General features: G+C 43.6%; 1 protein-coding gene across 1 annotated transcript in view; it reads right to left on the minus strand.

Moving 5' to 3' along the window:
- Positions 1–17,986, minus strand: part of ZCCHC7 (zinc finger CCHC-type containing 7) — a 323,829-nt gene that overhangs the window by 126,504 nt on the left and 179,339 nt on the right. The window contains exons 3-5 of the mRNA XM_077475367.1: positions 16,252–16,295; positions 12,478–12,597; positions 8,140–8,310 (exon numbers count right to left, since the gene is read on the minus strand). Of these exons, the coding sequence (XP_077331493.1) occupies positions 8,140–8,310; positions 12,478–12,597; positions 16,252–16,295 (335 nt within the window). The remainder of the gene's footprint in view (positions 1–8,139; positions 8,311–12,477; positions 12,598–16,251; positions 16,296–17,986) is intronic.

Below are 17,986 nucleotides of genomic sequence, written 5' to 3' on the forward strand. Positions count from 1 at the left end.
TTCCAGAAATTTGCAGTAACAGTAGTCCTTGGCTCATTTTAAAGTTAAATTTTTTCAGTTACTAAAAGGTGCGTTCCCACTCTGTATTTTCCATCAAGGCCCCTTATGAAGGGTCTGATCATGTCTGCCTGTCAGTTTTCCAGGCAGACCCGATCAGACCCTCCATTCAATCCTATAGACCAGAGGGTGTAAAACGGATTTGTGTCCATTTACACCCTCCATTCAATCCTATAGACCAGAGGGTGTAAAACGGATTTGTGTCCATTTACACCTGCCTACCTCCAAACAGATCCAATAAAAACATATGGTAGGGGATCCACCCCTCTCTGTGTAGGCAAATCAGATCAAGGGGCAGTTGGGTGTAAATGGACAGATGGAGTCCTTTTACACCTGGACAGATCCCCTGCTGATCTAAAAGATGTCCACCCCTTGTGAAAGAGGCCTAGCACATAAAAAAAAAAAAAAGAGCCTATACTTTAGTAGGAGTAAGTTTATTTTAGTTACAAATATTTTTCAGTTTCTGAGATTCTCCTAACTCTCATCTCTCAGAGGCGTGATACTTTTTGCTGGGAAACTCAAACCATCAATACCGGACACTTTCACCCATCCTTCCAGTCCAGGCCATTTTTTTAGCTTTTAGTGCTGTCACACTTTGAATGACAATTACTCAGTCATGCAATGCTATACCCAAATACATTTTTATCTTTTTTTTGGACAGATATAGCGGTCTTTTGGTGGTATTTAATTACCACATTTTTTGCTATATAAAATGAAAATGAAAAACAACATACCGTATATACTCGAGTATAGGCCGACCCGAATATAAGCCGAGGCCCCCAATTTACCCCCAAAAAAACTGGCAAACTTATTGACTCGTGTATAAGCCGAGGGTAAGACATGCCTGTCCATCCCTGTGTGTGTGTCCGTCCATCCCTGTGTGTCCGTCCATCCCTGTGTGTCCGTCCATCCGTGTGTGTCCGTCCATCCGTGTGTGTCCGTCCATCCGTGTGTGTGTGTGTGTGTGTGTGTGTGTGTGTGTGTGTGTGTGTGTGTGTGTGTGTGTGTGTGTGTGTGTGTGTGTGTGTGTGTGTGTGTGTGTGTGTCCAGCCTACCTGTGTCCTGAGCCTTTGTCCCGAGCCTCCGTCCCGTGCCGAGCCTCCTTGCCTCCGTGCCTCGCCGCCGTGCCTCGCCGCCATGCCATGCCTTGCCTCCGGTCCCGTCCCGTGCCGTGCCGTCCTGTGCCTTGCCTCCGTCCCGTGCCCTCTTCGTTCGTCGGCGCCTCGGCGGCCATTGTAAAATTCAAAAGCTGCGCCGCCGCCTTCGCCTGTGATAGGCGGAACACTGAATTTCCCAGCAGCCTGTGTTCCGCCTATCACGTACATCGTATCATCCTCGTCCGTAGTACGAGGATGATACGAAGTCCGTGATAGGCGGAACACAGGCTGCTGGGAAATTCAGTGTTCCGCCTATCACAGGCGAAGGGGGAGCCGGAGGCGCGGCTTTTGAATCAGAATGGCCGCTGTCTGTCTGCTCGACACGCTGATCGAGCGGGCAGACAGCGATGACTCGAGTATAAGCCGAGGGGGGCACTTTCAGCCTCAAAAAAGAGGCTGAAAATCTCGGCTTATACTCGAGTATATACGGTACATTTAAAAAAAAGAAAAAAATTAGTTTCTGTGATAAAATTTTGCAAATTACTTTATTAAATTTAGGCCAAAATGTATTCTGCTACATTGCTTTGGTAAAAATAATATTATATATACAGTATCTCACAAGAGTGCATACAACCCTCACATTTTTGTAAATGTCCAATTGGACATTTTTCCTCCCTGGGTACATGTGACTCATTATTGTTACAAGGTCTCAGGTGTGAATGGGGAGCAGGTAAGTTAAATTTGGTTATGGCTCTCACACTCTCAGACTGGTCACTGGAAGTTCACCATGGCACTTCATGGCAAAGAAGTCTCTAAATATCTGGAAAAAAAAGAATTGTTGTTCTACATAAAGATGATCTAAGCTACAAGAAGATTGCCAAGACCCTGAAACTGAGCTGCAGCATGGTGGTCAAGACCATACATCGGATTAACAGGACAGGTTCCACTCAGAACAGGCCTTGCAATGGTCGACCAAAGAAGTTGCGTGCACGTGCTCAGCATCATATCCAGAGGTCATCTTTGGGAAATAGACGTATGAGTGCTGCCAGTATTGCTGCATAGGTTGAAGGGGTGGGGGGGGGTCAGCCTGTCAGTGCTCAGAACATACGCCACACATTGCATCAAATAGGTCTGAATGGTTGTCGTCCCAGAAAGAAGCCTCTTCTAAAGATGATGCACAAGAAAGCTTGCAAACAGTTTGCAGAAGACAAGCAAACTAAGAACATGGATTACTGGAACCATGTCCTCTGGTCTGATGAGACCAAGGCAAACTTATTTGGTTCAGATGGTGTCAAGCGTGCATGGTGGCAACCATGTGAGAAGTAAAAAGACAAGTGTGTCTTGCCTACAGTCAAGCATGGTGGTGGGAGTGTCATGGTCTGGGGCTGCATGAATGCTCCCGGCACTCGGGAGCTACAGTTCATAGAGGGAACCATGAATGGCAACATGTACTGTGACATACTGAAGCAGAGCATGATCCCCTCCCTTTGGAAACTGTGCCGCAGGGCAGTATTCTAAAATGATAATGACCCCAAACGACCACTGGCTATATATATCTATCTATATCGTATTTATTGGCGTATAACATGCACTTTTTTCCCCTTAAAATCAGGGGAAAATCGCGGGTGTGTGTTATACGCCGATACTCCGAGATTTCCGCACGATTTTTTGGGCTCTGGGCGGCTTTAAGACGCCTTCGGCCCTTCTCGGCGGCTTTCAGCCGCTCTCAGACCTCCTCGGAGAAAGCAGCCGAGAAGGTCCGAGAGCGGCCGAAAGCAGCCGAGAAGGTCCGAGGCGGCCGAAATCCGCAGAGAAGGTCCGAGGCGGCCGAAATCCGCAGAGAAGGTCCGAGGCGGCCGAAATCCGCAGAGAAGGTCCGAGGCGGCCGAAATCCGCAGAGAAGGTCCGAGGCGGCCGAAATCCGCAGTGAAGGTCCGAGGCGGCCGAAATCCGCAGTGAAGGTCCGAGGCGGCCGAAATCCGCAGAGAAGGTCCGAGGCGGCCGAAATCCGCAGAGAAGGTCCGAGGCGGCCGAAATCCGCAGAGAAGGTCCGAGGCGGCCGAAATCCGCAGAGAAGGTCCGAGGCGGCCGAAATCCGCAGAGAAGGTCCGAGGCGGCCGAAATCCGCAGAGAAGGTCCGAGAGCGGGCGCTGCCAAGATACACAGGACATCTTGGCGGCGCCATTTTAAAAAAAATAAGCAGACATCACTAATGCACTAAGGCTACAACGACGGACAAGCTGCATGACAAGGCTACAATGACGGACAAGCTGCATGACAAGGCTGCAACGACGGACAGGCTGCATGACAAGGCTGCAACGACGGACAGGCTGCATGACAAGGCTGCAACGACGGACAGGCTGCAATGAGGACAGGCTGCATGACAAGGCTGCAATGAGGACAGGCTGCATGACAAGGCTGCAATGAGGACAGGCTGCATGACAAGGCTGCAATGAGGACAGGCTGCATGACAAGGCTGCAATGAGGACAGGCTGCATGACAAGGCTGCAATGAGGACAGGCTGCATGACAAGGCTGCAATGAGGACAGGCTGCATGACAAGGCTGCAATGAGGACAGGCTGCATGACAAGGCTGCAATGAGGACAGGCTGCATGACAAGGCTGCAATGAGGACAGGCTGCATGACAAGGCTGCAATGAGGACAGGCTGCATGACAAGGCTGCAATGAGGACAGGCTGCATGACAAGGCTGCAAATGACGCTGACAAGGCTTCAGATGGACACTGATAAGGCTGCATTGATGGGCATTTAAATGTAAGTTTTTCCTTAAATTTCCCTCCTAAAAGTTATTTCCACAAAATTCCCTCCTAAACTTGGGGTGCGTGTTATACGCCGGCGCGTGTTATACGCCCATAAATATGGTCATTTCCTCAAACAATTTTGGGCATTTTTGTTATTGCTTTTACACACAATTAGATTAAATAATTTTTTGGCGTTTCTTTTTTGCATCTTTATTGATGTGCAAACTTGCCGAAACCAGCAGTCAAACCTACAGATTGCAGGATTGCTAGCTTTTCTTTAACAGCCACAGCTGTCAAATTAATCCCTCCATGCTGGCCAGCTTTAAATCCAGTTGTTTCATAGTTAGTAGGACGCGTTGAAAAGGGGCAGAGCCCTGAAACACATACATCCATCCACCTTCACACAGGGCTTCACTTTACTGAAGCCCCAGAGAGAACTGCATGCACGCGGCCGGCAGCATGCTTTTCCTGCTAGATCTGGTCCTCCATCATCCAGCTCACCAGTTTCCAGATTTATGCTGATAAGCAGTGGAATTCACCAACAGTTCTGGAGTGGTGTTTCTGAGTGCTGTCATATACAGTAAGCCATGCTTTTCATTAAAGGTGACATTTCTTAAAGAGGAAGTAAACCCTCGCCTTTTTTTTATTTTTATTTTTTTTTACATATTAACATTTAACAATGTATTGATAAGCCTTACACTATAAAAGGTGACAAAATTAGGTTTGGAAGTACCTTTATCTTTTATAACATTTTTCTTCTTCCTGGTTACATAGTCAGGTTGAAAAAAGACACATGTCCATCAAGTTCAACCACAAAAATAAATAAATAATAATAATAATAATAATAATAATAATATCATACAATCCCATATACCCAATTCTATACCCACAGTTGATCCAGAGGAAGGCCAAAAACCCCAGCAGAGCATGATTAAATTTGCTAAAGCAGGGGAAAAAATTCCTTCCTGATCCCCCGAGAGGCAATCGGATTTTCCCCGGTATCGATTGTGATTAAATCAAGCCTCTAGCTCAGGGGTGCTCAACCTGTGGCTCTCCAGCTGTTGCGGAACTACAAGTCCCATGAGGCATAGCAAGACTCCGACAGCCACAAGCATGACACCCAGAGGCAGAGGCATGATGAGACTTGTAGTTTTGCAACAGCTGGAGAGCCACAGGTTGAGCACCCCTGCTCTAGCTAGAACAGCTGCTTCCTCTGAACATCTCCTTTGCCGCTATAGTTCACTCCCCGTGTGACGTCTTATACAGTCACAAGGGGAAAAAAAGGAAGGAGAGGAGGAGGGCATAGTATTGCGAGGCTTCCTCTGTGCCGTTCTCAATGGAAGATAGTGAAACGGCACACATAGCGTGCCGGTAAAGAAGCTACAGACTGCGAATGCGCCGGTGACCTCACTACAGTTTGCAGGACAGATTATGAAGAAACAGAAAGAGTAAGTAAAATTTCACAGGCAGTGATCAACTGCCAGCACTATGCAGATTGTAATGAGCTAAAGTGGTGAGTTTACAACCACTTTAACCACTTGCAGACCGGACCATTTTGCTGGTCAAAGACCAGACCACTTTTTGCGAATCGGCACTGCGTCGCTTTAACTGACAATTGCGCGGTCGTGCGACGTGGCTCCCAAACAAAATTGACGTCTTTTTTTCCCACAAATAGAGCTTTCTTTTGGTGGTATTTGATCACCCCTGCGGTTTTTATTTTTTGCGCTATAACCAAAAATAGAGCGTCAATTTTGAAAAAAACGCATTATTTTTTACTTTTTGTTATAATAAATATCCCCCAAAATTATATAAAAAAAAAAAATTTTCCCTCAGTTTAGGCCGATACGTATTCTTCTACATATTTTTGGTAAAAAAATCGCAATAAGCGATTATTGATTGGTTTGCGCAAAAGTTATAGCGTTTACAAAATAGGGATAGTTTTATAGCATTTTTATTAATAATTTTTTATTATTTTTTTTTTTTTACTAGTAATGGCGGCGATCAGCAATTTTTATTGTGACTGCGACATTGTGGGGGACCCATCGGACATTTTTGACACATTTTTCGGACCATTGTCATTCATACAGTAATCACTGCTATATAAATACAGTGATTCCTGTGTAAATGACACTGGCAGTGAAAGGGTTAACCAGTGGGTGGCAGTGTAGGGGTTAAGTGTTCCTAGGGGTGTGTTACTAACTGTGGGGGGGGGGTTGGGCTTTCATTTAGTGAACACTGATCTCTGCTCCAATCACATGGAGCAGAGATCAGCGTCACTAGTTGCTAGGCAGAATGGAGAAATGTTTACACAGCATTTCCTCCATTCGGCCGCTCCGTGAGACGATCGCGGGGATGCCCGCGGCGATTGAGTCTGCGGGTCCCGCGACCGGACTCACGGGGGTCCCAACCAGCGCGGGAGCGCGCCGCCGGTGGCGCGCTCCCGATGGCAGGGCGGCATTGAATATTGGACGTACCTGTACGCCAATATGCCTGCCCGTGCCATTCTGTCGACGTACATCGTCGTGCGCTGGTCGGGAAGTGGTTAAACACTTGACAACTGGGCACTTAAATCCCCCTCGTGACCAGACCAACTTTCAGCTTTCAGTGCTCTCACACTTTGAATGACAATTACTAAGTCATGTAACACTGTACCCAAATTAATTTTTTGTCCTTTTTTTCCCACAAATAGAGCTTTTTTGGTGGTATTTGATCACATCTGGATTTTTTATTTTTTTGCACTATAAATAAAAAAAGACCAAAAATTTGAGGGGGGGGGGCGCATTTTTCTTTGTTTCTGTGATAAAATTTTGCAAATTATAAATTTTTCTTCATAAATTTTGCCCACAATTTATACTGCTACATATCTTTGGTAAAAAATAACCCAAATTAGTGGATATTATTTGGTCTTTGTGAAAGTTAGAGTCTACAAGCTGTGGTGCAAATCATACAAAATTGATCACATCTGATGTACTGGTGGCCTATCTTATTTCTTGAGACCAGAACAAGCCAGGAAAGTACAAATACCCCCCCAAATAACCCCTTTTTTGAAAGTAGACACTCCAAAGTATTTAGTAAGAGGAATGGTGAGCTTTTTGATGTTGTCATTTTTTCCCACAATTCTTTGCAAAATGAAGATTTTTTTTTTTTTTGCACAAAATGGTCATTGTAATAGGTTATTTCTCTCACGTGGCATGTGTATACCACAAATGACATCCCAAAATAAATTCTGCTACTCCTCCTGAGTATTACGATACCACATGTGTGGGACTTTTCCACAGCCTGGCCACTCAGAGAGGCCCAACATGTAGGGAACACCATCACGTGTTCTAGGAGCATAAATTACACATCTAACTTGTTGACTACCTATTACACTTTTGAAGGCCCTGGAGCACCAGGACAATCACACGTGACACTAACGTGGCAATGATGACAGGTGGCACTAATACATGGCACTGATGACACGTGGCACTGACAGATGGTACTGATACATGGCACGGTTGACACGTGACACTGATATGGCACTGATGACATGTGGCACTGGGGACAGACGGCACTGACATTTACTTCGGGCACTTTTTTTTCCTTTTTTTTCTCACGGTCGCTTCAGACATTCATCTCTCCCTCCTCACACGTTGTCTGTGTGTGTGTGTTTACATACGAGATCATCTCTCATTGGACACGCGATTGCGCTGTAAACAGCCGCTGTGATTGGCCATTTACAGCGATCTGTGACTGGCTGTGTCCAAGGCACACGGCCAGCACAGAACTTCCTCGATGCATGCTCGCAGGAGCGCGCATTGCGGAAGTAAACAGGAGGACATCCAGGGACGGCCTCCCGGCAATTGGCGTCCGCGCTGCAGCCGTCTTTCAGCTATAGCGCGGACGCCTAGTGGTTAAGCTGACCCAGCACCTCAGCAACCTGTCTTTCTGTAATAAGCAATCGGTAAGGCTGTTCAGAGGTTACATTCATGAAACCTTGTTTACTACGGTGATTTGACACAGTTATCACATAGTACCGGGCTGCTGTTATTGGCCCTGGTACCATGTGATTGCTGTGACCAACACAATAGCAAACAATGATAGCTTTGTTTAATACTGTAACAGTGATTGCTGTGATTGGTCATAGTAATCAGATAGTATCAGGGCCACTCACAGCAGCCCAGTAGAACGATCAAGTGATCCCCTGTGCACAGCAGTCACAGATAAAAAGATAGGTTACACTTACATCAGCATAGTGGCCAACCATTTCACAACGATGGCACTTCTTCTGCCAGTAGGGTCGCTCTGTACAGTTCTGGTAAAAATGACCAGGCAGGAAGCAGTTTGAACAGTAAGCAGATGAACACGAATATTGGAGATGTCCTCTCTGTCCACAGAGGCAACAGGCTGGTAGTTTCTAGTTATAAAAGAAAAAGAGAAAAAAAATAAAGGAAAAAGCCCCAAAAACATAAAAAAACATATCTGAGAAAGCACAACTAATTTTCATAAACATTGAGCTATCCAATTTACTCATTGTAAAGGTACAATACAGACAGAATATTAGGGGTGCAACGGATCAAAAAACTCACGGATCGGATCGTTCCTCGGATCAGAGTCACGGATCGGATCATTTTTCGGATCAGCAAATAATAATTAAATTTGCAAAAACCTGTGAAAATTCCACCACCATATAGTCCCCACTGTAATATTGGCTGAGCATGGCTGGGGTACGGCAGGGCATGGCTGGGGTACGGCAGGGCATGGCTGGGGTACGGCAGGGCATGGCTGGGGTACGGCAGGGCATGGCTGGGGTACGGCAGGGCATGGCTGGGGTACGGCAGGGCATGGCTGGGTTACGGCAGGGCATGGCTGGGTTACGGCAGGGCATGGCTGGGTTACGGCAGGGCATGGCTGGGTTACGGCAGGGCATGGCTGGGTTACGGCAGGGCATTGGCGGGTTACGGCAGGGCATTGGCGGGTTACGGCAGGGCATTGGCGGGTTACGGCAGGGCATTGGCGGGTTACGGCAGGGCATTGGCGGGTTACGGCAGGGTATTGCAGACTGAGCATTGGTAGGGTACTGCAGAGTATTGGCAGGGTATTGAGGGATGGCTGTGACTGCAGTTGTCACAGAGCAGCGCTGTGGGCACTACAGATGCAGCCCACAGCGCTGCTTCCATCTGATCTCTCCCCTCCACTGTACAGATCTGTACACGGAGGGGAGAGAGGAATCAGCGTCATGACGACGCCGGTTTGTTTACGAGTGATCGCTCTGTCATTTTATGGAGCACTCACATTGGGTATAGAAAGAAAGACCGCCGCTTCGGAGCTAGGCCGAAGCCGCAGCCTTTCCCTAGGCCGAGACTGCAGAGCACGGCGTGTGCCGATCCAAGCGGGGTGATCCGTTCGGATCACGGATCAGTGATGATGGAATTTAGTGTTTGGGATTTAGGGCCTTACAGCAAGTTCTACAGCAACAGCCCAAGTATTAAAACACATTGATTGGTATAGGAGGGTGCATAGTCTTGCTTAGACAGTTTACTGCAATTACAAAAAAGTTGTGATTTGATCGAAAATCCAGCAATGTGAAGATTATAAATACAGACCAATCCTGCAAGAGAATACACTTCAGGGTAACCACATATTAGCTGCAACTATGTATTATTCTACAGCTCAGCCTTGCTAGAAAATGTTTTTACAAGTCAAAAGTGGTTAAACTATGGTAACATAACATATTACCAAAAGTATTGGGATGCCTTTACATGCACATAAAATTTAATGGCATCCCAGTCTCAGTCCTTTCCAAAGTATTTGGAAAGATCTTAATAAAAAATTAGCAAACGCCAACCTCTTCATTATTTAAAGTGCACGTCCAGCCAAAATATTTTTTTTGTTTTACAGAGTGAGAAAGAGTTAGAACTCCCATAAGGTTTTTCTATCTGGGGCTCGGTTTGAGATTTCTCCTCAATTCCTGTCTTGCGGACATTTTAACAAGAAAGAAATTAAGGTGAACCCTGAAACAGCAACAAAACAGAAATACAAATGCTGTAAGGGGGGATATGATCAACATGTACAAATATATAAAGGGTCCATATAGTGAACTTGGTGTTGAGTTATTCACTTTAAGGTTAACACAGAGGACAAGGGGGCACTCTTTACGTCTAGAGGAAAAGAGATTTCATTTCCAAATACGAAAAGGTTTCTTCACAGTAAGAGCTGGGAAAATGTGGAATAGACTCCCTCCAGGGTTGGTTCTGGCCTGCTCAGTAGATTGCTTTAAGGCCTGGATACTTTCCTAAATGTACATAATATAGCTGGGTTCTAACATTTATAGGTAAAGTTGATCCAGGGAAAATCAGATTGCCTCTTGGGAGATCAGGAAGGAATTATTTCCCCCCGCTGTAGCAAATTGGAGCATGCTTTGCTATTTGTTTTTTTTGGCCTTCCTCTGGATCAACTGTGGGTATAGAATTGGGTATATTGGATTGTACGATATTTTTTATTTTATTTTTTTATGGTTGATCTTTTTTCAACCTGACTATGTAACTATGTTGTTGAGAGGGGTAGGGGGAAGGCCAAAACCCCAGTCAGATTTTTATTTCTGTCTGTAACCCAGTAGCAAATTTTTCCCTACTTCCTGTGAGGTAAAGTGGTTGTCAGCATTACAGGAAATGGGGAAAAAAAAATATCTCTCCTTGATAACATTAACCAGTTGCCGACCAGCGCACGCCGATGTATGTCGGCAGAATGGCACGGGCAGGCAAATGGGCGTACCTGTAAGTCCCTTTAAATTTGACGCCCTGGTCGGGACCCCCGTGAGTCTGGTCGTCTCACGGAGTGGCCGAATGAAGAAATGCCATTGTAAACAGCATTTCTCCATTCTGCCTAGCAACTAGTGAGGCTGATCTCTGCTCCATGTGATTGGAGCAGATATCAGTGTTCACTAAATTAATTAAAGCCCAGCCCCCAACAGTTAGTAACACACCCCTAGGAACACTTATCGCTTATTGCGATTTTTTTACCAAAAATATGTAGAAGAATACGTATCGGCCTAAACTGAGGGAAAAAAATTTCTTTATATATTTTTGGGGGATATTTATTATAACAAAGTAAAAAATAATGCGTTTTTTTTTCAAAATTGTCGCTCTATTTTTGTTTATAGCGCAAAAAATAAAAACCGCAGAGGTGATCAAAAACCACCAAAAGAAAGCTCTATTTGTGGGAAAAAAAAGACGTCAATTTTGTTTGGGAGCCACGTCGCACGACCGTGCAATTGTCAGTTAAAGCGACGCAGTGCTGAATCGCAAAAAGTGGTCTGGTCTTTGACCAGTAAAATGGTCCAGTCTAAGTGGTTAAAGAGGTTGTAAACCTCTGAAAAAAAATTCACAAAAAAAAAAATGAATCCTGCAAGACAAAGGCATAATAAGCTAGTGTGCATCACATACTAGCTCATTATGAAATACTTAAAGTGGAAGTACACCCACCACTGCAAAAATTAAAAGCCAGCAGCTGCACATACTGCAGCTGCTGACTTTTAATAATAGGACACTTACCTGTCCTGAGTCCAGTGATGTCGGCACTGCAGCTGATGTTTCCATCAGCTGTCGGGTGCTTGCCGCCTCCATTGAGAGTAAGTGAACCCAGCAGTGTAGCCTTATGGCTTCAGGCTTCAGGGAGCTGTCTATGACAGATTGGTCACTGTACTGGGCCTGTGCAGTGAGAGTCAAGTTTTAATTTCATAGGGTCATCCAAAAAATGGTGTTATGCATAGTAATATAAATCTAGCACAAGATCAATCCCCATATGTGTTTACCCCTTCATTAACAGGACATTTTTTAAGTTTTCAGTGCTGTAATAGTTTGATTGACAATTACTCATCCAACACTTCCTCTACTTCGGTTGTTGTAAGTAGAAGGGAAGGGATCAAAAATGTGAGCAGTGGTATACTTACATTTGTGTTTGCTGTGATTGGTCATCATAGTGATCACATGGTACCAAACTGTTTGGATGCACTCAGTACAAAATGTCTTTGAACCAAGCTATCTAATGACGTCTCGGTCAACAGCTATTAACCAGTGCAATGTCACCCGAAGGCGCTTTATCCACTGCGGTTCATAAATGAGACTGGGAAAATAACCACCCATTACTTCCCCTTTGGTATATGTATGGTGATAGATGGTAGCAGTTAAAGTGCATTTTCTGCAGTTTTTAGTAGGGTAAGGGTTAGGCCCTCTAACAAGTTTATATTGCTGCTTATGTCCTTACTGGGGACATTCACCCCATTTGTCCAACTGGAAAACCAACATTTTAGAGTTGACATCAGAACAAGTGAAGGGAAATAATCCAGTGGGGTAAATGTTCAAAAAAGACAACCAAAATGGGAATTCGTATTACCTTTAGGGAGATTTCCTCAAATTTTCTCCTGCATCTCCGAGGTAAACACCAAAGGGAAATCTCACCTGTAGGACGCAGCTAACTAAAAACTGTGCTAAAAAATAAAATCAGTGAACACTGCACCAGCAAAGCCTATTTTTACTGATCCGAGTTATTCTCTTATATGCGATGGGCTAGTAGTTAAATTTACCTTAGGAGCAGGACAGTTCTTAGAAAGATGGCCACGAAAGTTACAGTTCCTGCATATAACATTTTTGTCCTCTGTGTAGTAACGATTGGATCGTCTTCTAGAAAGGTTACCAACTTGACCCTAAAGAGTTGAAGAAAAAATAAGCATGTCATGCAATACCTACATACACCTTGTAACATAATCCACCCAGTAGTAACTCCTGTAGTACAGATTTTTCTGGACTGTCATGGATGACAGTCAGTGAAATTCATAGTGTGCGTTTCAGAGACACTCTTTAGAATTTAATCACTCCTCCCCATGACAAATGTCCAGGAACAGGCACATTAGTCTGTCAAATGGAGGGGGGCGGCACTGAGTCTGGAGTTCGCATACCACAAATAGTCCATCCTCTGTGCATGCTTAGCTAGAACACTGTTTGCCCTGTAGCCAACAGAATCATAGTAACTCGCCCCCTTGCCCAATTGATCTGCCGAGCAGGGCATTCTCGGCCAATAGCTGAAAGTAAATGAAGGAATGGGGAGGCTGGCTGATATATTTGTCTCAATAGGGCCATTATGACAGATTCTAAAAGTGGCAGTGATGACTCTTCCCTGGAAAAAAATCCACCCCAACAGCACACAACGGTAAATGCCACCTTACCATTATACAAAGATACACATTACAACAGAAGATGTCCTAAGAAATTTGATAAAGTATGGTAAAAATGGTTGAGTGATGACTTCCCAGCTTTGATGTCCTTGATCGCTAGTTATGCCTTCCTTACTCTTAGCATGACACTCCTGAATATTATCCTGTTGATTGTAGCCTGAGCCACACAAACATAAGGTGTTTTTTTTATTTTTTCTCAACACTGGCGTTTCTTTTGTGTGGCTGAGGGGGCTTCCTTATGTATTTTAAGGGTGGCACTTCATCTCAGTTTCACCAGCTGGGTCAGTCTGTTGGTAGGATACGTCTTACATTAAATATCACCCGGTATGACCCCTTAGGGTTTTAGGTAAATATTAAATCCCAGGCATGCATTGGATAAATTAATATTGTTCCTAGCTGATGAATAAATGGATTTTTGTACAGGTCCTGACCATCTAGTGTGCAGGTTTTGTTGTGTTTTTTGTTTTGTACATTTGGGGGTTTTTTTTATTTATTTTTTCAGCTGAATGACAGCTAATGCTCACATTGTCTAAACTCAACATATAATAGTGTTATGTCCATATATACTCGCTGCCATTCAGCTCCAACTGTTGAAGTACAGAAAGGGGCAGCAGTCCTGATGATCCCACCCCTTTGTTTACTTTGGCAGTGAATCAAATAACAGCTCCTTTTCCGACACTATAAAGTAAACAAAGCGCTGTCAATTACATTCAGAACCAGTGATGACATTTAAAGCAGGCAAATGACATATCCTGAATGTACACACTGTCCCCTCACTGTAAACACTGCTCCTTTCCTTTGCAGACACTGTCGCCCCCCCCCCCAAATTGCATAAAGAGGACCTGTGACCTATATGCCATCACATAGGGGGCTATTGCTCCAATTTAAAAATAATAATGATAATTTAAAAAGAGACGCATAAATAAGAACAAACATTTGAGCTCCCCACCCCACATATGCACGTATACATAAACTTATGTGTTGGGGCGCTTACGTACAAAAACGGCGATTGCACTACAAGTTTTATATCACCGTGCACACCAGGGTGAGATCAAAACTTTTAGCTCCTGGGTGACCCTAAACTGACCTGTAGGGGCTTTTAAAGCATCGCCTATGAAAAGGGTTAATGTTTGCTCCCGCCTTTGTGGAGCTGTAATGATGTTTTTATCTGTGGATTACTACAATAATGTATCAGAACCTTCTGAATGGTAGTGTGCATCCATCTCTTCCTTTCATGAGACCTTCCCCAATATAACCTCTCTAGCTAGCCTCAGTTTTGTAGCAAGCAAAAAGAATAAAAACTGAGGGGAGGATCCCATGTGCAGTACTGTAATCCAGGAAACAGATTTTACAGGCAGGTCAGAATCTTGTTTTCCTGATCATACAGTACAGGGATATTCCTAACAACTGTGCCACCCAAGAGCAGTTCAACTGAGGGGTGAGCAACATAGCAAAGAATGCTTGAACATCCATCTGGTAGGACTAGTGTAAACAGGCCAGATGGCAGCCTTGCAAATCCAGGAAAATGGATACTTGGAGACTATCAAGCACTGACAAATCTGATTAATGTTCCTCTACAGGAAAATGAGGCAACCTATCCCTCAGACCATAGGCCTTAAAGTGGTTGTAAACCCCTACAAACCACTTTGACCTACAGGTAAGCCTAGATTAAGGCTTACCTGTAGGTCCAAGAAATATCTCCTAAACCTATAAGGTTTAGGAGATATTTCCAAAAAGACAGCCACCGCGCGCAGGCGCACTGGGCAGGCCGCAGATCACTGCGATATGCCGCTAGTGTCGGCTCCCTTGCGCATGCGCGGGAGTGACATCATCGCTGCTCCAGCGAATAACAGCGCCGGAGCAGCGAGACCCGGAAGTCACTCCGGGATCCATGGCAGCGGCAGACATGAAGATTGAGGACTGCTTCGGGGGCTTCGTTCTCAGGTAAGTTATTCATAATGAGCTAGTATGCTTTGTCCATGTGTAACACAAAGAAAGGTTCCATGTATTTTGGGTGTTTGAATTTATTTTGGGGTTCTTGCAAAGGGTTGGGTAGAGGTCGCTGCTCCGTTTCTTTCATACCCCTGTAGTGGAGTTGATTTTTTAATTTATTGAGCATTATTATACCGGATAAGCTGGACCAGCACCCTTTATATAGCCACTTTGTTAAACGAGTGGAACGCATTGATGTTTAAAGTGGAAATAAACCCAATTTTTTTTTTTTTGATGTCATAATGTACTGTATAAGATCTCCTATCATTTGAGCCCAGTCTTGCCACAAATGGTTAATCCAGATCTGAGCAATCTTTTTTACTGTTTAGAGAGATAAATCTTGACAAACAGAGAAAAACGTTGTCAAATCCTCCCCCTTCCTGTGAGTGACAGGTGATTTACATTTCTCGTGCACTAGCCTAACAGACATGTATTATTTGTTAATTACCTCCCACTCCTTTCTTCTGCTGCTCTGCCAGGATTGGATGTTCCCCACCACAGCATAATTGGGCATGCTGAATTCATGTGGTTACTTTCCTGTCTTTTCACTGGATGTTAGAGATCATAGCAGAAGTTCAGTGTAAGAAATACACAGGAGAAAATGCATAATGACAAGGGGAGTCTGACACCACAACTCCACCCACCGAGCTCCAGACAACAGACTCACCCACAGAATGTGCAGTTTTTCGGGTCTCATAGCAGACAGAGGGGAGACATTTGACAGGTAAAGATACATGCAGGAGGCATGTTTATCCTTATAGATAAGCCCTATGGCAGTAGTTTAGAAAGGATGACATTGGGTTTATATCCACTTTAATAGTATACTTGAAGTCCTGTGTTTTTCTTGGTGGGTCCTTTTTATGATGTTCATGCATTAATGGGTTGGTACCCTTGAGGTTCTTAGTATGTTATGATATCTCCACACTCTTTATTGCATTAAGATGATCAGAAAAATAACATTATAATATAATCAAATAAATGAAAATCCTAGAAATGAGAACCTGGGTAGTGAGGATAAAAAAAAAAAAAAAAAAAAAAAAAAAAAAAAAATCACTTTACATTTTTTTTTTTACAGGATAACATTTTAACAACAATAAAAAAAAAAAAAAAAAAAAAAAAAACTGTTAACTTTACCTCCAAGTCCTTCTTACTAATCGACCACTCCATTTCATTGTCGCCTACAAGAGAAAAAGAAAAAAAAACACATTCATAAAGATTTCACAGACTAGATGGGCAAGTGCTAACAGTATGAAATAAAGTCATGTAAAGTTTAATATTCATTAATCACATGCTGACCAGCACATGATGATATATCTCCCCTTTAAATCACGGCATTGTGGGCACGGGCGCCTGCCGCGTACTTTGTGACCCATGTCCGCCGGGGGCCTGACATCGTGTCACAAAGCGGCAGAATGGGGAGATGCCTCTGTAAGCAAGGCATTTTTCCTGTTCTGCCTAGCAACATGACAGATCTACTGCTCCCTGTCATTGGGAGCAGTGATCTCATGTTCTAGTGAGGCAACCCCCCCGTTAGAATCACCCCCTAGGACACACTTAACCCCTTGATCACCCCTTAGTGTTTAACCCCTTCCATGCCAGTGCCATTTACACAGTAATCAGTGCATTTTTATAGTGTAAAAAGTGTCCGATGCGTCTGCCATAATGTTGTAGTCAGGATAAAAATCGCAGCTTGCCGCCATTACTAATACAAAATAAAAAAGTGCCACAACTCTAGCCCCTATTTTGTAGATGCTATAACTTTTGCGCAAACCAATCAATATATGATTATTGCGAATACACAACGGCCTAAACTGAGAAATATTTTTTTTTTATAAATATATTTTTGGGGATATTTATTACAAGTAAAAAAAAAACCATTGCTTGTTTTCAAAATTGTCGCTCTTTTTTTGTTTATAGTGCAAAAAAATAAAACCCGTAGAGGTGATCAAATACCACCAAAAGAAAGCTCTATTTGTAGGGAAAAAAAGGACGTGAATTTTGTTTGGGTGCAACGTCGCACGACCACGCAATTGTCAGTTAAATCGACGCAGTGACGCATCGCAAAAAGTGCTCTGGTAGGAAGGGGGTAAATCCTTCATGGGGGTGCAGTGGTTAAGTGATATTAATATCTAATAAAAATCTCAGGAATGAGATGAAATATTTATGTACATGCCTTTATGTTGATCTACTAATACCATAAAATTGTTTTTAGACAACAAAATTAAGGCCCTTCACCTTTAAGCCACATGCACAGGGGATAGCATAGCCAATACCTCATTAAAAACATTAGACGCCTCACTAGTATACTGTCAAGAATTGGGAATTCTAAGGATATTGGGGCAGTTGCTGAGGCTGCTCCCTTGATATCCACACCCAAAAATGTTTGTTGAGGGGACTATTGCGGTACTAAATAAATAATTCATAGAAGACTTTGTTATAAAAAATTACAAGTAATTTAATAAGGGCAAAAAAAATTAAAATCCATCAAAACTTTCATATTGCTAAAATCATATACACCACAATTTAATAAACTACCGACGGGTAGCCCCGTAAGGTTTCTATTGAAGAGGGGTATAGAAACGTTTCTTCAGGAGGATAGTCTACAGAATGAATAAAAATATTTGCAAATAATCAAATAGCAGCAAATCATATAATGACATAACAGAAGATTTACAGTAATTTAAATAGTGAGGGGATCAGCTCACCCACAAAGGAGGAAGCAGTAGGGTGAGCTGATCCCCTCACTATTTAAATTACTGTAAATCTTCTGTGTAGGGCTGAAACTAATCGATTAATCGATAACTAATCGATTATGAAATTAATCGATTACTATTTTCATAATCGAATAATCGGCCACTAACATAATGGG

Source organism: Lithobates pipiens, unplaced genomic scaffold (assembly GCF_037356315.1).
Source record: "Lithobates pipiens isolate NorthernLeopardFrog02 unplaced genomic scaffold, aLitPip1_a1.2 Scaffold_13, whole genome shotgun sequence".
NCBI lineage: Eukaryota > Metazoa > Chordata > Amphibia > Anura > Ranidae > Lithobates > Lithobates pipiens.